The sequence below is a fragment of the Simochromis diagramma genome, unplaced genomic scaffold, assembly GCF_900408965.1.
Source record: "Simochromis diagramma unplaced genomic scaffold, fSimDia1.1 OVJJ01000411.1, whole genome shotgun sequence".
In the NCBI taxonomy this organism is placed as follows: Eukaryota; Metazoa; Chordata; class Actinopteri; order Cichliformes; family Cichlidae; genus Simochromis; species Simochromis diagramma.
Window position 1 is genome coordinate 1,847,613 of NW_024386735.1, and position 25,007 is coordinate 1,872,619.

The following is a 25,007-nucleotide window of genomic DNA, read 5'->3' on the forward strand; positions in this document are numbered from 1 at the left end:
GGAAACTAAACAACTACCAGTCATCCACAAGTCTTGTCCATGGCTCACCCACAGAGTTTTTAGGGTTTAATAGGAGATTTTTACACTCACTTGTAAGTCCATTGATAGTAGCAAGGTTTTCTTTAATGTTAGGAACATTAAAGTGAAGACAGATTTTTACATTGAGACTAAATCTTTCTTTACTTTTTAACTCCAAGAAAAAAAACTTGTGGAAGCTGCTTGTCTACCTTAATTACAGGGGTCTACTTTACATGCGCGTCATCTCCTCAGCCACATACTTATTTAGTTTGCCACACATCTCAGCATTTTGCTACAAGTGCAGAGTCCCTGAATCACCATTACAGTTACCATCCATGCTCCCTCAAATGGTTGCTTTTTGATCTACTGAGGGTTTGGGGAAAAACAACATTTTTACTTTGCATATGACCGCACTCACATGTATTGTTCAATTGTTCAAGCAACATAAGGAATGTGGATGTTTTTCTTGGCAGGCCACTAGTCATGTTTATTGTGTGTATTTGCATATCTTTCTTAATATGTTTTGAGTTTGATCCTACGCTGGAGCTCCCTTTTGACAGAGATGCAAATATTTTGCATACTGTTTGCAGATATCGTCGTAGAGAGATTTAAAACATTGTTGGTTTCCTTTTAGGTTCACTGGTCTTTATCAACTTCTAAATAAAGTCTATCTGTTTCTGTTGCTTCATTCCTAAGTGCTCTGCATTTTCCACTAGAGTTAGGGTCACAAACTTTATCTGTCTGCCATCATGTCAGTCCATTATAGATTTTTCTGTTAAAAAGCCAACTTTGTGCACCTGGAAAGTAAGTTGTTGAGAGTGGTGAGATGAGACATTAGAGTTGCAAGCTGTAAAACATATAATCTTATCTTATCTTACTCATTGTAAAATCAGTGGTTCAATCCCCAGCTACTCCAGTCTGCGTGTCAAAGTATCTTTGTGAGTGTGTGTGATTGGATGAATGAGGCAAGTAGTCACCCAAAAGTGTTATGTACTAGTCCATTCGCTTATCCAACTAGGGCCTCTACTACTGCTATGGCCAAATTACAATCACCAAACACACAGGCCCTGCCCTGTTTTGCTTTGAGGTGACAATGCTAACCACCACACAACTCTGTTGCTTAGTGACAAATTGTCTTTTAAAATTTGGAACAGTTAAATGTATTAAAGCTGAAAGATGTACTCTTTCTTCAACATTTCTCTTGTTATTACCGCTCTAAATGACTATTGATGAAATTCTTTTTCTACTTAGAGGCTTCTGCAAATCAGACAAAGAGAATATTATGAAACACTCCCCTCCAGGATGTCTTTTTTTTTTTTTTTTAAGAAAAGGTCACAAGACTATTGCACCCACCGTCCAACCGCCTCCTCCATTAAACCTCTTTCTCTGGATTGAATTAATTGTCCTTTCAGACGTTTCTGTACTCCCTCCTCTATCACATGGATCTAAAAATAATAACAGGCAGACACAGACCTTTTTTTTCCTCTAACCACCCATAGTCAGCATCCACATATCAGCACACCTTTTCTATCCCTGCTGACGTGCTTTGCCAAATAACATGTTTTTTAGCGTTGTTAAGTTAGGCATGTTACTGTTTGTGGACGTGCAAACACACAATCAATATGTGAGATTGACTCCAGCTAGGCCACTCTCTGAACGTGGGTTTTAATTCTAGTTATTAGCTTTTTCCCTCTCGATGCATTTATCCGATGACTGTCACCCAGCTGTGAAAGATATATTCTTCTCCTCAAAACATCCCAAACTAGGTTTTCACTAAAACGCAAGCCCAGATGCAACGGATTGCAGTTTCCCATTGTTATTTTAACAAACCTCCCTCTATTCACCCTCGCTCGCCTCACTTCCTCCTCCATCCATCACCAGTGGCCAGAGGCATTCAGTCCAACAGAGAAAGCGAAGCAATCAATACCAATGCTTTATGCGTGATATGGGATACACCCCCAAGTAACAGTTCAAACGCCCCCCAGATCAATAAGCCCATCAAAACACAAGTTTCCATGACCATCATCCAATGAAAATCTAGATACGGTGGCAGAGCTGCTAGGAAGAAACTCATGAGGTGTTTTTTTATACTCACTAAAAGCCACAACGAGGCAGCTGCAACCAATCTCTGGCTGGGATATCATACACTGTCAGCCATTAAGAACGGATAATTAGATATGATTGGTGCATGCTATCTATCTTACTTTGAATCTGGTTTCTTTGAAGCTTCAGGCAACATCACTGTTCGATGCACTGCTCAGACCTTCAGCATACATAGACAGAATCCTTATTAGTGACCTCTGATATGTTTCAGACGCATCTGTGAAAACCAAATGGGCTCATATTTTCTCCTGAAAATCAGATTTAAACGTCTCAGCTGAATAAACTCAGTGCAAAATTTGTTTTCTTGCAATGTCAACATGCACGGAGAGATAGCAAACCGTGAATGAGCATTAAAAAGACTTCGGACAGGTGCAATTTGGAGCATGGTACAGTTTAATTAGCTTAAAGCAACAAGAGAGAAAGCAGACTTCACGGAAACCCATTGATTTTGTGACAGAGGCTGCATTCTGTGGAGAAGACTTGATGGATGCCTTCCAGGCATACAGCTTTATCAGCAGCAAGGCTGGCATAATCTACCTGCAACTGAAAACAGATTCTGCTGCTGTTAGACTACACTGTGATCACACCATTTCTGTTTTCCTCAGCAGACCACATCTTCATTTTTAACCAGGTTTGTTAAGCAAATTCAGCTGACCCAACAGCAAAAGATCTGTTGATTATTTATTGTATTGATAAACCAATCTCTGCCTTTTCCAGCTTAATCTTTTTCAAATTCACAGTCGAAAAAGACTTCTTATTTCTTGGAATCTTGCCTTCCCCCTCCCTTTAAGAAGCCTTGCTCCTGATTGGTTGGCCCTCACAAAGCAAAGGTAACTGACCTCATTTTTAAAAACTTCATCCATGTTCATTATGAGCATCCTCTATTTAAACTGTATATGGGAATGTGGGGGGGGGGGAAACGTTTTCACAGAGCCCTACGCAATCCTGTGGATAATTAAGTACACGCTTACTGCTCCATAGGAATTAAGATTGTAATATAAGCAAATGCACTTGATTAGCTGATTACCAAACTGTGTGAAGTGAGAGGTTTTGGGAGTTTGCTAGGCTTTCAGGTGTGTGTTAATACAATGCCAAAATCTTTACCTCATTCGATGTCCTAGGAAATTCACCCTCAGGTCCTCAGAAAAAAATGCAACAGCGCCAGTCTCAGACTGTACAGGCCCCAGTTATCATGTTAAATGTTAACATTCATGACAGCACAATTAGAAAAACACTGAACAGGTATGTCGTGTCTGGAAGGTTTACCAGGAGAAAGCCTTTTCTCCCTTCAAATAACATCTAAGCACAGCCTCAATTTGCAAAGTTGCATCTGAACAAACCACCAGACTTATGGAACGATGTCCTTTGGACCGACAAGACCTAAGTAGAGATGTTATAATCGTCATAATGCACAAAACCAAACCCAGCAGATCAGCACAAACACCTCATACCAACTATGAAGCATAATGGTGGAGGGGTGATGATTTGGGCTTGTTTTGCAGCCACGGGACTTGAGCACCTTGCAGTCACTGAGCCGACCACGCACTCCTCTGTATAACAAAGTATTCTAGAGTCAAATGTGAGGACATCTGTCCTACAGCTTAATTTTGGCTGAAATTGGGTCATGAAGCAGGACAATGATCCCAAGCACAGCATCAAATCTGCAATAGAATTACTAAAAAAAAAAAAGAAAAATCAAGGTGTTGCGATGGCCAAGTCAAAGTCCAGACCTCAACCTGATTGAAATGCTGTGATGAGACCTTAAAACAGCGATGGATAAATGAATGCCTGCAAATTAAAATGCAAGAGACTGATAAAGTCATACAGTACACAATTACTTCAACTTATTGCCATTAAAAGTGGTTATACAAGCCACTGGATAGTCCGGTCTTGCAGAAACGTTAATTTTGATAGGACTTGATACAATAAGGTTAAGCATAACAGGCCCACTTTAAAATTTTATCTAGCTATCCTAATCCCATAAGATATTCATCTACTTTTCTTTGAAAAATGTTGTAAGATTGAAAAAAAACAAAACAATGGACAATAGACAACAAAAATAGTGGGGTTTTTTCTCAAGCTTTTCAAACAATGAACCACTTGCTGATCTCTTCTGATATCAGCAAAAAGAAAAAAGCTCATGAAATTTTGAGTGTACGCCATTGTTCAATCATTAAATATGTGTAAAAAACAAAACAAAAAACAAGGTCCTTTTTCTATTCCATATGCTGACTTAAACTTGTTACAAACAGTACTAATACTCATCCTTTCTATCCTGGAGTTTCCAATGTTGGATACTATTACAAAATGCAAACTACATCATTTTTTAAAGGTTGCCAAGCATAGCACCAAAGAGGTTGCGTGGTACCGCCGTAGCAGAAATAGCTGTAGAATTTGTTATGCTTTATTTATGTTGCATCTATATTGGTCGAGGTTCAGTAACACCCATGTTTGCAGGCTCGGTGTTACAAGGCAGGTATTTATTGTTTAATTTAGAGGTTTTTATAAGTCTAAAGTAAAAATGTGAGTTCTGTTTGGGTTTTTTTGGGGGGGCGGCGGGGGGGGGGGGGGGGGGGGTAATCTTGCTATGGACAGATGATATATGAAGAAGAGACTTATTGCATTGCAAAATTCTCCAAAGGGCATCTTATTCACCGAGCCCAAGATTGTTGACATTTGCTGGTTGTTGTTTTTTTTTTAAGATTTGATATATGAAACTGCCAGCAGACCAGACTTAAAGTCTCACAGTAAATGTTGAAAGTAATGTGTGAAGCCTGCAAAATTATGAAGAATTCTCACAAGAGATCTTTATATGCTGCCAGATAAATAAACAAAAAACCTTCAGGAGCTACAGGATGATGATTCAGTTCAGTTTGTGAGGTACTTTGGAAATCCCAAATGACAGTGGCCAGCGTTGACAGTCACAGTGAAACCTGATCCTACCACCTAATCCTGACCAAATCCCTGAGGGTTACTGTGAATGACTGTGTACCAGCAGGCTGGAACACAGCATTCGCCAGACCAGAGGCTAAACAGTGCAAGCTTTACCCTCACATATTGCCTCAGCTGCCTCGTGAGACCAGAGAAACTAATTAATTGTCCCACATCCTTAATCCACTTGAACAAAATGTTTAGAGAATGTGAAATCATCAAGGAGCGACAGATTATTTCTGCTCCAGTATGGCAGTTTAATCCATACAAGATGTCCGGGTCGAACGCCATGCTGTATATGGCTACCGAGGCATTGAGTTAGGAGACATTAGGTTTAATGTTTGCCCACAAACTTAACATCAACAACAACTAAAAGCACATAGGTAAGATTTCCATAAAAGTGCTGACTTAAAACATACATTTCAGGTATTTCCATGTTCATGTTAATCCTGTATAAGACTGTATATGCACAGAAACCTTTAAAAGCAACAGGAAATGCTCAGATTTAGCTGGTGATCATTCTGTGAGTCCAATTTTAATTTGTGCTTTTTTGACATCAAATCTAAACCAGTTAAAAGTTAAAAAAAAATCAGTTTATAGGCAACTGCTATATTAATAATTTCACAAAACAGGATTGGTGTACCTTGAAGTAAAGCCTGCAGTACAAACCATTATCCACGAGGACACAACAGAGACACACTGAATCCAATTAAGCAGGAACAATAGCGGCCTCAAGTGTATTGCCTTGTTTTCATTTCCATTACAGCTGTTCCACTTAGTTGAGTATGCACACTATAACTCCCTGCAATAATATGATCATTCTCTTACTTCAGCACCACAAAAATAAGATTTTTTTGGTCGTAGTACATCGTTTGTGTTGATGCCATCTCCCACTCACCTCTTTGTTTCTTGCTTCTCGGCCCACTCACACCTTCCCTAAAGCTCCTCAAAGCTTTTCGTGCATCGAGTAGCTCCTTCCTGGACATGGCTCGTGTTTTTCTCTTGTAAAATCCTTTAAAAACCCAACCAGATGGCTACTCCTGCCCAAAATAATTTCTTCCAGCACAAGCTCTTTTCTATTAAAACCTTGCTGAGAACATAGGAACTTCCCAAATTTTTCCAAAAGGCCTTCATTTCTCAGAATCGTCTTTTTCTTATAAAGATGCCTCAAAATGGCTTCTTCTCTAGCATGAAATGGGGAAGTGGTCCTGCAACGATGCACCACCTTAAGATAGCTGCTAAATCTCCAAACTTTGTCATGTTCAGCCCATACCCCTCTCCCTGTACCCCCTGAAGTCCTAACGTTGACTGCCAACTTCAGTGGTCTATTTCAAGTCCTGCATAGTTCACCCCCTACAGTTGTACTTTCCCTCTGCACCCCCTTTCACAGCACTCGCCCACCCTTGGTTATAGCAGGAGATTAAACACACGGCAACACAGAACGACCTTTCCTGTCCTCTGTGGGTCGCTCTGTTTGGACCACGGGCAGTTTTGAAACTCTAGTGCATGGCAGATATGTTGTAATGCACCATTAATGATATAGTATAACACCTCATGCATTATGGGACAATGAGACAGTTACGGGGAGGATTGCCGAAGAGTGGCGGCCCTATTTCAGACAGCTATGTGCTCATGAACCTTGATGCTAGAGGTTTTTATAACACTGTAGCCTTGTCCCACTTAAATGAAGTTTAAACTGAACTCTGTGGCCGGATGGAAAGATTAACACAAGTATATGAGTGACTGTGGAATTCAGTGACATTGCTGTTTCCTGAATAAGAATAACAAACTTGATTGTACAGCAGGACTGAGACTTCTATGACTATACCTTCCATACCACCGTGACTGGCTTTTATATTGGTTGGAGCTCCACTTTGTACATCTTTCAAACATTTTAACTGATCATCTGCATCCAGAAAGAAATTGTTTAAATCACCGTGTGTGACTGAGCCGATGATATTTCACCTGGCTGTATAGACAACATGTCTTTGTTGTTCGGTCATCATCTATGGCATCTACGGCTCTTCTGATTTACTTATTAGCCCATGTTGATAGTACACATTCTTTCTTTATGTTAGTGTACACTGCTAGATGACATTCCAGGTTTTAGTTACCTAGATAACCTTGTAATGTATTCCTAGCTTGTCGTATGTCAGCCAACAGTAGCATTAGCCCTCATTGATAATGACTTCAACTGTTCGTCTCAAAGTGGAGAAAAACCTATCTTGGGATTTGCCCACTTTGCATTGTTAGCAAGTCTTTCGTCCATCGTCGCTGGATGTCAGTAATATTCTGTGGATAAATTTACTGATTGCGTCTTTCAAGTACCTCAACTTTTTAAACTCCCTGTGAGACAGATTAAATTGTGAAGCTCTTGAGAGAGTAAGAATATGTATAAAACAGACATCACCCGTGTAAAAACAAAGCAAATATTATCCTCAATGCAGAAATTATTTGACTGCCTGCTTTTCCCATCTTTGGCTTGTATTTGGCAGCTTTGCAAATAAAACTTGGAAGTCATTGTCAACAGGATTTATCAAGTTCCACCTTAAATGTAAACTAAACGTCTGAGAATAATATTGCAGCCAGAGCAAGAAAAAAACAAAGATTAAAGCAAAAGTTGTAGCTGTGTTATGTGTTATGAACCCTTAGATGTCTCTGGATGTCCTTTATGTCCTTACCTAAGCTTGGGTGCCTTTTTCTAAAGAACTTTTCAAATGTTACCTTATCAGTAACTGCAAGTCGTGTCTGACATGTTCACTCACACCACTGTATCACAGTTTTTACAATAATTTACTGTAAAAGTAGCTTAATAAAAAAACAAATGATGGTCAATTTGCCATTTCCTGCTGTTTCATCAAACTGCTAATCCAGCCTTATGATGTGTGACGGCACATTAATGCTGTACGACAGAAGGTGACGTTAATAAAGCAGTGTGGGCTCGTGACACTGGACCGCTCTGGTTTCTGGTTGGTCTGATCGCTCAGGATGATATCTTAAAGTGACAGACCTGAGTGTCTGACTCACTGAGTGATGCTCAAAAGCAGCCAGAACACGCAGTGACTGTTCCCACATGGGCAAGTATACACTAAGCCCCTCCAATCCCAGCGCACCCTCCTTTTCTCTTTATTCATCAAGCTGAGCGTGATTGAGTGTGACAGTGCTGCGTCTTGACCGTGGCGAAGCTATAATTATCTGTGATGTCTGCTGGTGCAATCAGAGAAGGGGGCCGACAGCATCCACACATCACTAGAGCACGAGCCCTCTGGCCGGCACGGCACATACCGGGCCATAAATAACCACAAGGAGAGTGAGAAGAGGGGAGATGTAAGAGGGAGGCAGTGGTCAGGAAGATAAGAAAATAAAACCTACAGGATGGATAAAAATAGAGAGGCAACAGTGAATGGCTGGTTTTCACGTAAGTAGCAAGAAAAAAAGAGAAACAAAGCCTCTTTTGTCCAATTTAGGCCCCTGTTTGACATGTGCAAGTATATCATTATGTCCTCTAAATCGAATTTATGCTGTCTTTGTTATCACATAGACAGAAAGCTACCTTCAGCGATTCCCTTGCCACAAGAGGTCGCCACATGTAGCTACACAGGTTCGATTTGGCAGGTTGAGTTTTACGCCCTTCCTGATGTAACCCCATCTCTGGCTGGAATTGAACCAGCAGCCTTTCGTTTGCCAAGCAAATGTTTTAACCACTACACCAGTGTTTAAAAAAAGAACCCTGAAAGTGAATATTTAGAGCAGCCTGAGCTTTTGGCTCATAGCGATTATTTGCACATGAGCTTATTATTTGAATATTTGGCCATGTTTAATAATCTGAACATGCCAGCAGTGTATATGAAGTATGTTTCAGAAAATAGGAAAAAGCAAGAGAGGTCCACGTGACTGTTGTGTCCCACGACAGTCACATCCAACTTAGTTCTTTATTTTAGTGATTTAAGTCTGATTTAAGGTGTCAAGTGTATTGCTCTGTGCATAAGGAGAAAAAACTAAAGCAAACAAACTGAAAAACTATGCATGGCTTAATGTTGAGGATCATTTTCAATCAGTCCAAAATGAGCAGAGGGAGAATAAGATAAAGATATTAGAGGAGAAATAAATAAAGAGGTAGGTAGCCGTGATAGATCAAAACCAGAAGAGAGAGACAGAGAGTGCAGAGGAGCTGAGTGATACAGTGCACCAGCTGGACCGTACGTGCCAGCTCATAGTGTGAGAGTTGCTGACATGTGAGCTCAGCAGTCAAATTTGTAGACAGGACAGGGCACCGAGACTGTGACGAAATGTTCCCAGCAATACAATGATCGCACTGCAAGCCACACAAAGCACTCAAAGTGATGATGCAAACTGGCTGTGAGTGTTCAAACCTACTAAACATCACAGAGATAAGCTTGGAAAATTAGGTCCAGTGCTCTGACTGTCTACTAAAGGCACTGAAAGACTTGGATTCATGTGAAGTTTAATGTGACATTTGTGCCCAAAATGTTGGTTTTAAGTGGTCAGAATCAGAATACTTTAGTAACCCCACAGAAAACGATGTAATTTGATAATATGTAAGATTTTCATGTAATTTTTTTTAATGTAAGTACAATATAAAATGGAAAATTTCATGATATGCATTCACTTTATACCAAGCATGTTTTCTTTAATGATTGAATATTTGAATAAATAAACATTTTATTTTACATATTTTTGTTGTATTTTACTCTAAATTATGAATAATCCTTTTTTTAGTGTACAATCTGGTAGTATGTTCCTTCTCCAGTAAGTAACAGCACCGTGGAGCCAAGATGGGCTGCGTTATTGTATTTCTGACTACTTTTTTCAAGTAACGAGTAATGTAAGGGATTACTATTGCAAAAAAAAAGTAATTATATAACTGTTACTTTCCTGTAAGCACGCTGCGTTACTGCGTTAGTAAACCATCGTGATTTGTTTGTGATAGCATCTCATGACACTGACGTAAGCGTGTGCAATGTCCGTCGCAGCAACAGACGTGTGTAGATCAACAATGGATAATATGGAGTGCAGGAGAGAGTACGACCATGCAGCGTTTAAAGCTTGGAAGTACTGACATTACTTTGACTTTCTGTAAAAAGTGACAAAAACATTAGCGTCCGCTGTTCACTCTGCGGGGGAAGAAAACTTCTTTCCTCAGCGTTTCAAATCCGAGCAAGCACCCAGCAAGCCGCCACAGGAATGTGAAATTCACAGATCACCCCGCGGACATGACCGCTGCGACAGGACTCAGTGCCGCTGGATCTTTGATTTTATTTATTTTTTGTTGTGTTTTACTTGCATCTATTTGAAAGAGTGAGTGTAAACACAAATCATTATTTTATTTTATATGCTGGAATATGCAGAAAATAGGTTTAAATGTTAAACAATTTCTTAATTTCAAAGACAGTTGCATATATAAATTTTGCTTAATGCAATGTGCATAAAATTAAAAGATTAAAACTAATAAAACATTTTTTAAAAAGAGGCTTTCCATTTGATTATGCATAAAAAATAGAACTGGGCTGAAAGTTCTATTGCTTCTATTGCTACGTATTTAGGTTGTGTATAATGTTTTTAAAAAGTAACTAATTAACTAAGTAACTAATTACTTTTGAAAATAAGTAATCAGTAAAATAATGGGATTACTTTTCTGGAGAAGTAATCAGTAATTGGTAACTAATTACTTTTTTCAAGTAACTTGACCAACACTGGTGTGAAGAAACAAAAACATTTAGACAAGCAGACTGTTAGACAGTCCATGATTGTGAAATGTCTTTGACAAAGACACTAAATCGTATGTGCTTTCATGCATCAGTATCTGCTACATGCTACCTTTTTCATTCTGACTACTTCACTTCATAGCCTGCACTTAAAGTAGCTGCATTACACTGCACTGACAAGATGTCAGCATGTGGGAGTTGGAAAAACTGATGTTGAAGATGTGACAGATGGGACTGATCTTTTCTTTTTCTTTTTTCCCAGATACATAACTTATGCCTCGCATGCCTTGCTGTGTGAATTTATGCTGACAAGACCAGTCATCCTGAGCAAAACTGTCTCAGCCAAGTGTTCTAATTTTGGAAGTGATACAGAGCTGCAAAAGCAGCAGTATCTTTACAGCTAAATGACTTTTTTACAGCGCCGTCACGGCCTCGGTCTTCTGTTCAATCAGCTGTTAAGCATTGGCTTGGAAATATTTACCTTCCCAAGCATTTCTGCAGATTCAAAAATCCATACAGAATGACTGACACCAGCATTTTAAAAATCTTGTAAACAAGCTATGAGGTCTTTATTTTCAGTCAAAAGACATTTCTACTAAAAGTGAGAATTTACAGTATTGAAGCAAAAACCACGTCACACACTTATTTATCTGCAGAACAATCCACGCAGTGACTTTAATATCATTGTGCTTATTTGTACAGCATTATAAAATCAGCATAACACCAAGAGCTTGTCTACTACCAGAGACTGAAAGTTTAAAACTGACATCTACTTGAATTTTGTTGTATTATTATTATATCATTGCGCAGGTTGTATATGCCAAAATAGCAAGTTGTCAAACTAGTGATACAACCAATAAGTGGCAGGCAGTTCATGTAGACAGTCTACTTAAAGTCTCGAAGGATATGTTCCCCAGTCTACCAGGAGGTTTTCTGATTTTAGTTACAGGTGCAAAATACAAGAATAATATACAACGTCCCTAAAAAATAAGAATATTTCGTTTTCAACAGGCTTTTGACAGATTCCTAAAATATTTGTGTTTTTGTGCTTTCATGCCAGGCACCCTAATAAATTTGTTAAGAACTGTATAGCATATATCTTCTGTAATGTTCAGCTGTGCAGCAGAGAGAATGCAACAAGCTAATTTTAAGTGTTTCCCAGTGAGGCTCTGCAGACATAGAAGATGGGCTGACTATATGAAACTTAAAACCCAATCTCGGCTCTTGGAACTTGGGTCGACAGTTGTTTTGTCTAAATGCGCTTTTAATAAGTAGGATAAGGTTTCAAGACAATAAAGATTAACAAGATTATTGGTGTAGTATTTGTGCAAATCACCGGTTGGTCTTACTGAATCAGTTATATATCATTAAAGCTTTAAAACCCCTCATCATGATGGCTTCTTTTGACAGGAACAATGTGTTTAAGCTCCTTGTGATTACCTTCACCGAGGTCCATGACGGCCAAGACGGCACTGCACCTTGCCTCTCCCAGCTCATTGGTTGCCACGCATGTGTACAAGCCAGCATCACTTGTGCGGCAGTCTCGTATCCAGAGACCGCCCGAGTCCTGGGCTTCCGATGGAGATAAGAGCTCATCGTTGCGGTACCAGGCCAGCAAAGGTGTCGGATGCCCCAGCACTGACACCCTCAGTCGGATATCACAACCTGTTCCCACTGCTGCTTTACGGAGCTTACGCACAAAAACCGGAGCTGCTGGTTCTTGGATATTAGCCCCATTTTCTGGAACGTGGTCAATGCTGATTTTGGCCCTCTTGGAAGGGATGTTCGAACTGGAACTGGAACTTGAACCGTGGCTTTCTGCCATCTTGACTTCTTAAAGACTTTTTAATTAACTGTACTTCTTATCTGGCAATTGACTGGGTTATCAAGATGAACTGCATTTATTGAATGCCTCCTCTGAAAGACTCCATTAGTTTAGATGTCTCTGGGCTCACTGGGAGTGCAGAGGGGGTTTGAGCTGGGATGTTGCACCAGGAACTGAAAAAAAAAACAGAGTATATTTATCACACTGACATCAAAGTTATCTACCGATCCCAACATGCCAAAAAACCCAAATAAACAAACAAAAAAGAGATATTTTTACTCTGTAATATGTATAAAATGTATTCTTTTGAGACGAGTTATTAAAATGGCTTAAAAGAGGCTGATTGTACCCTTTGTAATGTCTCTATATACCAAGTGAAAGTAAAGTCATTATAAGTGAAAAAAAGCATCCTGGTCTTCAGTGCAAACCTGAATATTTTTGCAGCAGAGCCTATGAAATTGTGAGAAGCCCAGGTTTACTACGGGCTTTAGTGGGAAAACTGAGCTTGTTAATGTGTTTTAACCCAAACTGTGACCTTTCCTTATAACCCCAATTCCCCCCAAAAATCGGATGATGTGAAAAATGTAAATAAAAACAGAGTGCAATGATTTGCAAATCTCAAAAACCTATATTTTATTCACAGTGGAGAACAGAAAACATATGAAATGTTTAAACTGGGACATTTTAGTATTTCATACAAAATATTAGCTTATTTTGAAGCTGACAGCAGCAACACAAAAGCCTGGAAAAATAAGTGGAACTAACAAGCAGCTGCTGGAGGCACATTACCATAGTAACATGTTTGTAACATGAATAAGTTTAATGTAAGTAAGTTAAGTAAATACGGGCAGAGGAGAATAATAATGTTTATATTATTATTATTTTATCATTATTATTAATAATAATAATGTTTCTCAATGTAAAACTGTAAAGATTGTGAATATTTCATCATCTGCAGAACATAACATCATCAAAAGATTCAGAAGAGCTGGAAAAATCTCTTTGTACAAAGGCTGAAAATCAATACTGGATGCTCATGATATTCAGGTCCAAAGAAAAGTGAGGATTCTGCCTTAGAAATCACTGCAGGGACACTTTCAGCAGTCACTGTATGTGTATGTCATTATTGTATGTCCTCTCATTTTGGCACCCATGCCACAAAACTGATGAACCACCGAGAAGTCAAGCTGTGGTAGCCGGGAGGGAGAACCAATTTTAGAACCTTTTTGGATGCCACTAGTGGGTCTTAGACTAAACAACAGCCTGTAGCTTGAAGAGTGGTACAAGTTGTCAAAGGACTGTGACGCCAAAGGTCGTGATTTGGTTTCCTTCACCTACCTGCAGTTAATGTTGGCAATTTTTTTCTAAATGATAATAATACTAATCAAATGAGGGAAAAATTCATTCAATTATTCAATTATGACAATAAAATGACATTTTTTGCCATTTAAAGGGCAGAATTTCATAAGCCTGTGTAGGAAAAAGTGTAGTGGTCACTCCAGATGACAGCAAGTGGAGAAGCAAAATTAAAGAATAGCTGGCGTATTTCTTTCATGTGTTAATGTATGATGTTTCATATGCTGATCCAAGGAGTCGCCTAAAATAGGCTATATAATAGAAAGTAATGCACCTTACCTCTCTCTTGCCATCAAAGCCGACAAGAATCCCTTTGGACATCCCCGCAAAGTCCATGTTAAGGTAACAAGATCCATGGAGCAAAATGTTTCATCTCAAATCATTTGCTAAAGCCCGTGTCTCTCAGTGTCCTCAGTGAGCACGGGCTGTAGGTGTAAGGCCACCCTAGATCATGTAGCATTAGCAGCCACGGCCATGGTCCCTTTCAACAGCTTGAACCCTGGTGAAGGGTGAGACAGAGACAGATCCCTTTTTTCCTAAATGTCAAACGACTCAGGCCTTCCGGTCTTGTGTTTTTACCATTAAAAAAAAAAGTAAGTGCTTTTTAAAATCTACACCCTTAACCTTTTTAGGCTTTAATGTTCTCGAGTCGGTTCGTGTTATCTGTCTCCTTCTCTCCCTTGTCACTGCTTCACCCCCAACTCCTGCAGGTCGGGAACGACAGCTGCACCACCACAGATAGGTCACATTTCCTAGCCTGCAATGTATAACCTATTCTCACACACACACACACACACACACATGCATGCGCAAAGCACTCACACTCCAAGCCCTTTAGATAATGTTATCAAGCAAAGTGTGTGCATCTCTGAATGTGTGTGTGTGTGTGTGTGTGTGTGTGTGTGTGTGTGTGTGTGTGTGTGTGTGTGTGTGTGTGTGTGTGTGTGTGACCGTTGGAATTGCTATAAAAAGAAAGTCTAAGAATAAAGACAGGAGTGATTCATAGAACTGTAGGGCAGTGATATAACGATACAATCTAACTGAGAGGAATATTTACTATGTTTGTTTAACTGAAGCATAGTGAGCAGCTGTAGGTTTTGTAGAGCTTTTATAAAAATAGTTCTAAGTTGTTGTAGCTTGTTTTTCACTCGCTCCATCTCTCTTTTATTTTGGTAAACTTCTATTCACTGATCAATATTTCAATAAGAATTTGGGCTTTGGGCTTTAAATTCAAAGCAGTGCTTGACCAGTTTTTACAGACACATTTGAATGACAGCCTGGATAGCTAAGTTAGTGTGACAGTGAGCAAGGTGCGTCCCTAGACGGCACCATATTCAGTACCTCTGTAGGTACGTCTGTTTAACTCCTCTTAACCCAAATATGTAATCAGCCAATCACATGGCAGCAACTCAATACATTTAGGCATGTAGATGTGGTCAAGATGACCTGCTGAAGCTCAATCTGAGCATCAGAATGAAGAAGAAAGTTCAATTAAGAGACTTTAAATGTGGCATGGTTGTATTTTATAAACAGCCATCTCTAGGGTTTCAGACCACAGAGAATGGCCTGAAAATAACCATTGAGCAGCAAGTTTGTGGGAGAAATTGCTTTATTGATGACAGAGGTCAGAGGCGAATGGGCTGACTTCTTTAAGCTGATAGGTACTCTATGCAACAGTAACTCAAATAAGCAGCTCGTTACAACTAAGGTATACAGAAGAGCATCTCAAATGCCACAGAAGACCACACTCCTGTAGGCTAAACAGGAAACTAAGGGACTTAGAGAAGATTTGAAAAACGTGGCCTGAGTCTCAATTTCTGCTTCAACATTCAGATGGTAGAGTCAGAATGTGCTGTAAACAGATTTATTCTGCTTGTATCAACAGTTCAAGCTGCTAGTGGTGTAACGATGTGGGGGATATATTCTTGGCACACTTTGGGCCCTTTATTACTAAATAAGCATCATTTAAATACCACAGCCTAGTAAGTATTTTTGCTGACCATGTCCATCCTTTATGACCACAGTGTTCCAGCAGACTAACACACTATGTCACAAAGCTGAGATCAACTCAAACTGGTTTCTTGAACATGAAGATGAGTTCACTGTAAATGACCAACAGAGTCACCAGATCTCAGTCAAATAAACCAGCTTTGGGATGTGGTGAAACAGGAGATTCTCATCATGGGTGTACAGCCAACAAATCTACAGCAACTGCATGATGTTGTCATGTCAACATGAACCAAAGTCAAAAAGTCGTTATATAAAGAAGAGCGTCTGATTTGCCATCCATCTGCTTCAAATGTGTCAGAGGAGGACTCCAAGGCCACCGCAGCACAAGACACTACATTTGTTCTGTCTGGACTGGCTCCTTTTATTCCTCCTTTTCAATCAGTGGTCATTATTACAGAGTACTCAGGAGTCCATAAAACCAAGAAGAAGGAGAAAATAAATGGCTTCTTCTGAAAAACTCCTTCAAATACTGTGCTGTTGCTGTGGAAACAGTCACCGAGAGACTTGATAAGCTACATGATTGTAATCAAACAAAAAGGTCAGGTAAAGTAATAATACAACATAAGAAAAGATGCTCACATTTCCTTTACAAACAAAAATACTACATTCAGAATTTACTTATATAGTAAAACATAGAATCTTACTATCACATAAAGAATCACATTTATAAATGAGCATTATTCAGGAAGGGAATAACTTCCTAATACCTTCCTGATTATAATGCTATTATTCAATGAAAAAGCTACATTTAACCACAAACTAGAATTTGCTCGACAATTATCATTGCAAACTTAAGTCTCCATATGTCCGGTTGATTATGAGCTCAGCCATTAGCTTCTGCGATTCCAAATAGCTCAAATAACCAATATGAAAGCAATAACTGGTGTATCTCAGTATGTCTCTGTTTTGTCCGTCGTTCCTCCATGTCAGTTTGATCTCTCTTTACTGTCGCCAATCTAGAGAGAGAATGTGGAGAGGTGACTTGAACTGGTATCGAGCTGAGTGAAGCTGGAAGGTCACCTGTCAATTGACCACAACTTACCAACCATAACTAGCCTAATAGTTAGGTATGTTAACATGGTCTATAGGCAACGATTCACCTCAAGCCATAAAAGCCATAAAAATCATAAAAGGACCTTCAGATTCTGGGTTTGTTTATCATCCCAAAGGTTGCACTTATGTTGTATGGGGGGCACCAAGTGCCAAAATAAATGAACTAAATACATAATAATTATTTATATTTTGAATAACGAATGATTTTCCATTTTATTTTATTAACACATTTAATGAATTATTTAATGATGTTTTTAATATATTTATTTTGGCACTGAAGGCCCTCCATACATGGAATCCTTCCAGTTTACCATAATGCCTCTATTTGCAACAAACTGTTGGCAAACTGAGGACAAGATTATTTTTCTTTTCTAAATACACTGCATTTACAAAACTCTGGACTCCATAAGACACATACAGCACCACTTTGATCTTAAGAGTGCCAGACGAATGACACTCCCCTTTCTGTCAGTGTAAAGAAGTTTAACTACATATTTAATTCCTCAAATGTCTCAATATAAGAAAAAAAAAAGTACAAATTCAACGGTATGTCTCATTTTTTCTACTTGATAAACAAATGCAGCTTTAGTAAATGAAAGAAATCTATCAGCAGAACTCTTTGTGCTGAATTGTAAGAAATAAATGTTTGAAGTTAAATAGAAAGTTCTGGTAGCTCACTGCGATCATGTAATTGTAAAATTGTAATTGTAAAACGTTTTATTTTTGTTAATTCACAGAAAATGTCCCTTTCTTTTTCTTTCTCAAATACACTCAAAGTAAAGTACACAGGTGACTCTTGTCATTATAGGTATTTCTTCAATAATATCAAAATACTTTGATCTACTTTCACCTCCACAGTGACGAGAACTTGTCTGTCATATGTGTAATAATGGATTGGATTTATATAGAGCTTTACAATGCCACTATTCATTCACACACTGGTGGAGACAAGCTACGGTTGTAGCTACAGCTGCCCTGGGGCAGACAGACAGAAGCAAGGCTGGTGTTGGCCAACACCAGTAGGCAGTAGGGTAAAGTGTCTTGCCCAAGGACACAACGACCAGGACAGAGAGCCCGGGGATCGAACCGGCGACCTTCAGGTTACAGATATGCTTCCCAACCCCTTAAGCCACAGTCACAACGGTCATGGTGTAGTTCAGCTAATGGTGACTGAGCACACACACACACACACATATATATATATAAATTCATGTATATTTTTATACTTAAATTATATATTGTAAGCTTGACTAATCTTTGTTTTAGCAAACCTACTGAGAGGAATTGTTCCATGTTAAAAAAAAATAAAATAAAATTATATTCTCAATTGCTATTTAGCATACCCTAAAACACCTTTTTGGCTTGCCACATTATAAACCAAAGCAATGTTTTATTTTCTTATGAATACATTTTTGAGCTATCTGGGTGAAAATATTAACAATAAAAAAAAATAAAAAAAATAATAAAGGATACAAAGCAGGAAAAGCCCTTTCTTATTTCTTATTTCTTATTCTGTCAACCATCGCTTAACCTGTCAGATTCTGTTTTTAACTTCGCATCTCTATTAAGAACACCGGCAGTGATGATCTTTGTTTATTGATTTATTTACACACTAATTTACTGATTTAATTTTTTGTTTTGTTTAATTTTTTCCGCTCCATAATGTGGCAGCTCCTATGAGTCCTTATATGTTTTGTATTTTTTTATATTCAGTCCCTTAATTTTCCCATCAGGCTACATCTGACTCTTGACCTTTCTCCTGTATAATCATGAGTAAAACGCTCTGTTAGCTGTTTTCTCACCAGCTTTCCAAGCTCTATGGCTGGGACTAAATACACAAGGCAATATTGGGATGGATTAGATGGTTTTTATAATTTGTTTCGTTTGCAAATTAAGTATAAGCTAATACTAATACTGTTTGTAAATGTAATTCATAGAGCAGGTTTGTATTCAATGAGTTTATGCTGGTTTATTACTAGAAACTACATTTCAATGTTAGTTATCATGTCATTGAATTTTACTAATAATTATAATCACAACTTTGAGCAATTTTCATAATTTTTCTCTTGGGTGGCTGCATGTAGTACTATTTTTCCCCTTCATCTAACAAGGGAAAAAAGACACAAATGCCTTCAGGGTTGTGTCAGGAAGGACATCTGGCATAAGAACTGTCCAGATCAAACATGTGGAGCCACCTGGTGATCCTGTGTGAATAAGGGAGCACAGCATTTTACATACCTGTTCTTGTAAACTGCACTTGAACAATGTTCTACACATACAACTTGATTCATCGACTGATATTGTGGTAACAATGTTTTAAAGTGCCAGGTATTGTCACTAAGACACATTCTACAGCTCCACCTGCTGGATGCTGATGCATCACAAGCGTGTTCAGACAGTGGAATCTCTCCCAGTGGTGGGGTGAAGCCAGGTACATTTAATCAGCTACAACACTGTAAGTGCAGTTCTGAAGTATTTGAGGATTGCTTATGCTTATGTTATCATTCAGATCTAAGTTGTCAGCAGTTCACTGAAGAGTCATTTTTAATTTTTAGATGGTTTTAATAAAATCATTGTTGGAAGCCTAATCAGATCAAATTACCCCGTACTTTTTGTTGTAGAACTTTTCATTCTTCTCTCAGTCATTAATCATCTCATAAAACCTCACACTGAGAGACGCACTGGAGGGATCATGTCTGCTTTAAGCATTACTGGCCAACATTATCAGACTGGGAAGGGATTTTGCAGTGGTAAGTAGAAAAAGCTCTACTTCACTCTACTTCAGCAATTTAATAAAGCATACAGATGAGCGATAGCATCATCGTATAGTGCAGTTCATCAGTCAAAAGGCATTTTTTTATAAAAAATGATGACACTTTTAGTCCGTTTTGATGATAACTCCCATCCCAATTCCTGAAAGGTTTAATAGAAGTAAAAAGAAAAGAATGCAATGATTTCAAAATCCCATAAATCTATAGAAAACATATCAAATGTTTAAACTGAGAAAACGTAGCATTTAATGGGGAAAAAAAAGGTCATTCTGAATGTGATGGCAGTAACTCATCAACAAACTTTCCTACTATTTAACATCCCCTCTTCTTTTAACTACAGTTTATAAACATCCAGTACCAAATGGCCAGTTTAGTACAATGTTGGGCCCTTTGAGAGGTGCCAAGATCCACAACTGGTCATTAGCACACCACTCCCGGAGTTGTGGCATACATGCCAGTACTACAACTGTAAGCCCCTATTCTTAGATAGACAGCTTCATTAGCCACTACCTATCTGTTAACAGTTTGTTTGTCTCACTCTCCATGCATGTGAATCTGCTAGGATTGGTGCTAAAAGATGTGATTTACATATACATGTTTCTATCAGACCACTTAAAGTCTGCTTTCATGCGCATTATAATGTTAAAGTTTGTCTATTTACTTAATGTGTAACTGAGCTATGAGACTACGGTATATAGGAACTACAGGGAGTGCAGAATTATTAGGCAAGTTGTATTTTTGAGGAATAATTTTATTATTGAACAACAACCATGTTCTCAATGAACCCAAAAAACTCATTAATATCAAAGCTGAATGTTTTTGGAAGTAGTTTTTAGTTTGTTTTAAGTTTTAGCTATTTTAGGGGGATATCTGTGTGTGCAGGTGACTATTACTGTGCATAATTATTAGGCAACTTAACAAAAACAAATATATACCCATTTCAATTATTTATTTTAACCAGTGAAACCAATATAACATCTCCACATTCACAAATATACATTTCTGACATTCAAAAACAAAACAAAAACAAATCAGCGACCAATATAGCCACCTTTCTTTGCAAGGACACTCAAAAGCCTGCCATCCATGGATTCTGTCAGTGTTTTGATCTGTTCACCATCAACATTGCGTGCAGCAGCAACCACAGCCTCCCAGACACTGTTCAGAGAGGTGTACTGTTTTCCCTCTTTGTAAATCTCACATTTGATGATGGACCACAGGTTCTCAATGGGGTTCAGATCAGGTGAACAAGGAGGCCATGTCATTAGTTTTTCTTCTTTTATACCCTTTCTTGCCAGCCACGCTGTGGAGTACTTGGACGCGTGTGATGGAGCATTGTCCTGCATGAAAATCATGTTTTTCTTGAAGGATGCAGACTTCTTCCTGTACCACTGCTTGAAGTAGGTGTCTTCCAGAAACTGGCAGTAGGACTGGGAGTTGAGCTTGACTCCATCCTCAACCCGAAAAGGCCCCACAAGCTCATCTTTGATGATACCAGCCCAAACCAGTACTCCACCTCCACCTTGCTGGCGTCTGAGTCGGACTGGAGCTCTCTGCCCTTTACCAATCCAGCCACGGGCCCATCCATCTGGCCCATCAAGACTCACTCTCATTTCATCAGTCCATAAAACCTTAGAAAAATCAGTCTTGAGATATTTCTTGGCCCAGTCTTGACGTTTCAGCTTGTGTGTCTTGTTCAGTGGTGGTCGTCTTTCAGCCTTTCTTACCTTGGCCATGTCTCTGAGTATTGCACACCTTGTGCTTTTGGGCACTCCAGTGATGTTGCAGCTCTGAAATATGGCCAAACTGGTGGCAAGTGGCATCTTGGCAGCTGCACGCTTGACTTTTCTCAGTTCATGGGCAGTTATTTTGCGCCTTGGTTTTTCCACACGCTTCTTGCGACCCTGTTGACTATTTTGAATGAAACGCTTGATTGTTCGATGATCACGCTTCAGAAGCTTTGCGATTTTGAGACTGCTGCATCCCTCTGCAAGATATCTCATTATTTTTGACTTTTCTGAGCCTGTCAAGTCCTTCTTTTGACCCATTTTGCCAAAGGAAAGGACGTTGCCTAATAATTATGCACACCTGATATAGGGTGTTGATGTCATTAGACCACACCCTTCTCATTACAGAGATGCACATCACCTAATATGCTTAATTGGTAGTAGGCTTTCGAGCCTATACAGCTTGGAGTAAGACAACATGCATGAAGAGGATGATGTGGACAAAATACTCATTTGCCTAATAATTCTGCACTCCCTGTATATGTGTGTTTGGCTGTTATATTGTCTGCTGTCTAAACATATATATATCGTTTTTTAAGGGATTCTTATAGCAAAACTAAATGCTTACAAACCCACTCTTTCATTTAAATGAACACCACATCAGGGCTGTTTTCACTTAGGGGTTTTATATTGAGGTCATATGATGTGTGAATAAGGACCCAAATCCAGACTGGTGTGACAGAGCTAATAAACAGAAAATAAACCTTTACTCAGGGGCATCAGAAAAGGCCAAGTGCAGCCATAAAACAATCCAAACAGAGAAACAACAGTGGAAAACTGAATCAGCAGCACAACACAACAGAGAGTTAAGGCAAACTGAGGCTTTAAATACACAGACACTGATGGCTGAAGACACAGCTGAGGAACAAAACACACTTAAACTAAATCAGATTGAGGAGACAAGGTAAGTAAAACTGAATGTAGTACACAAAAATGTTTGGGGGTTTGCTTGTAAGTGTTTAAGTCCTGATCCAGTTGGCCTGCTACCTCAGATGGTTAGAGTGTGGTGCTGATAATGCCGAGGTCCAAGGTCAATCCCCAATGACAATGGGGATCCCCAATGTCTGGGCAGAACGTTCTGCCCAGACGTTCAGAGAGAATTCAAGAAATGTGTGTTACCTCCTCCTCCGTTATAGGAATTCCATTTTGTTTGCACAAATACCTGTGGTACCATGTTTCCAGTGCACAATTCTGTATCTCATTTACACCTTACAACCATAGATGTGATTAGACTACAAATCTGAAATCTATCAGGCCTACTTATTCTACCAAAAATAAATAAACAATTTGATCTAGGTCACGTTTCTCCCATGTGTCATGTTCTAAAATCAAAAGTAGTCCCACCTGAGTGAATATCAGACATGCATCCACTGCTATTTGTTGAGTACAATAATATAACAAATGTGGATAGAGATGTAGATCTAGCCATCTGTAGGTTGGATAGTGATGGTTGTTAAAGTGCTGGTAACACTGAAGTCATGGGTGGACGCTTGATATTGGCTGGTACAGCTTTGATTTTAGTATCAAATGGGTTTCCAGCTCCAGTATGACAGGAACAAAGTTAATGTTGTTTGAAGTAGTTGAAGACATTAACAACAGTATTGCTGTTTTTGTCCTCCCTCCACTTTAACTGTGGTGCAAGAAAAGCCAGAAACTTTTTGTTTGTTTCTTGGCAGTCAAAATCCAAACTCATAATAAGATAAGGTAAGATACATTAACTTAGTCACACACTTGAGAATTATGTTTTGTTACAGCAGAAAGTGGACAGTGCAAGGTCACAGTAGCAAAAATTAAGAATAAACACTGGAATAGGATAAGATAATAAGATACACAATAGAATAGAATAAAATACTATATACAACAGAATAAAATACAATGCTGTCAGAAAAAGAGAATTGCACTTAATGAAATTGCACATGTGTGGATGTGTGTGTTTGGTCAGCTGCGAAGTCTTTGTTGTGGAGTCTGACAGCAGTGGGGAGGAAAGACCTGTGGAATCTCTCCGTCCCACATCGTGGGTGCCGCAGCCACTGAAGGAGCTGTTCAGTGCTGTTCAGCTGTTCAGTGCATGTTCTCCTGCATGGGGTGGTGATGTCACTCACCACCTCCACTGAGTCCAGAGGGCATCCTAGAACAGAGTTGGCCCTCCGGATAAGCCTGTTCAGTCTCTTCCTGTCCTGAGCAGAGATGCTGCCGCCCCAGCAGGCCACACAGTAAAAGATGGCTGAGGCCACCACAGAGTCTTAGAAAGTCTTCAGGACTGGGCCCTTCACTCCAAAAGAGGTGAGTCTCTGCAGCAGGTACAGCCTGCCCAGCTTATTCTTGTAGAGGGCATCTGAATTATGAGTCCAGTCCAGTTTATTGTAGCTGTCCACAGCCTCAATGTCCATGCCTTGAATGTTTAGTGGATGCAGTGGAGGATGTTTGTCCCTGCGGAGGTCTACCACCAGCTCCTTGGTTTTACTAATACATTTAATACATTCTATTGCCAAAAGCATTCACTTGTCTGCCTTTACAGACATTTGAACTTGAGTGACATCCCTTTTTTAATCCATAGGGTTTGATATGATGTCGGCCCTCCCTTTGCAGTTAGTACAGCTTCAACTCTTTTGGGAAGACTTTCCGCAAGATTTAGGAGTGTTTGGGGAAATTTTTCTCTAGAAGCACATTTGTGAGGTCACAGACCGGATGAGAAAGCATGGCTCACAGTCTCCACTCTAATTCATCTCAAAGGTGGTCTTTCAAGTTAAGGTGAGGACTCACAGGAAGGGGCCATCGTCAAACTGTTCCCACTAAGTTGGGAGCCTGAAATTGTCCAAAATGTCTTGGTATGCTGAAGCATTAAGAGTTCCTTTCACTGGAACTAAGAGGACGAGCCTAACTGCTGAAAAACAACCCCACGCCATATTCCCCCCCTCCACCAAACTTTACACTTGGCACAACACAGTCAGACAAATACTGGTCCAATGGCAACCACCAAACCCAGACTGGTCCATTGGATTGTCAGATGGGGAAATGTGATTGATCACTCCAGAGAATACATCTCCATTGTGCTAGAGTCCAGTTGTGCAGTGCTTTACACCTCTGCATCCGACGCTTTGCATCACGCTTGATGATGCAAGGCTTGGATGCAGCTGTTTCCATGGAAACCTATTCCAAGAAGCTCTCTATTCTTGAGCTAATCTGAAGGCCACGTGAAGCTTGAAGGTCTTTAGTGATTGACTCTGCAGAAAGTTGGCGACCTCTGTGAGCATCATGCCCTACCACTTTGTGCTATGCCTAGGCATGTGTAGGTGCTTGATTTTAAACATGGAAGTGATGTGAACACCTGAACTGAGTGATTTGGATGGCTCGGTGAATACTTTTGGCAATATAGTTTACCTCAGAGTGACCTACACTTGAGAAAGAGTGAGAACATCACTTCATT

General features: G+C 39.4%; 1 protein-coding gene across 2 annotated transcripts in view; it reads right to left on the bottom strand.

Moving 5' to 3' along the window:
* Nucleotides 1-14,652, bottom strand: part of LOC120738609 (striated muscle preferentially expressed protein kinase-like) — a 59,107-nt gene extending 44,455 nt beyond the window's left edge. For both annotated transcript variants that reach the window (XM_040040067.1, XM_040039985.1), the window contains exons 1-2: nucleotides 14,239-14,652; nucleotides 12,219-12,776 (exon numbers count right to left, since the gene is read on the bottom strand). In XM_040040067.1, the coding sequence (XP_039896001.1) occupies nucleotides 12,219-12,603 (385 nt within the window). In that variant the 5' untranslated portion in view covers nucleotides 12,604-12,776; nucleotides 14,239-14,652. The remainder of the gene's footprint in view (nucleotides 1-12,218; nucleotides 12,777-14,238) is intronic.
* Nucleotides 14,653-25,007: the final 10,355 nt, after the last annotated feature.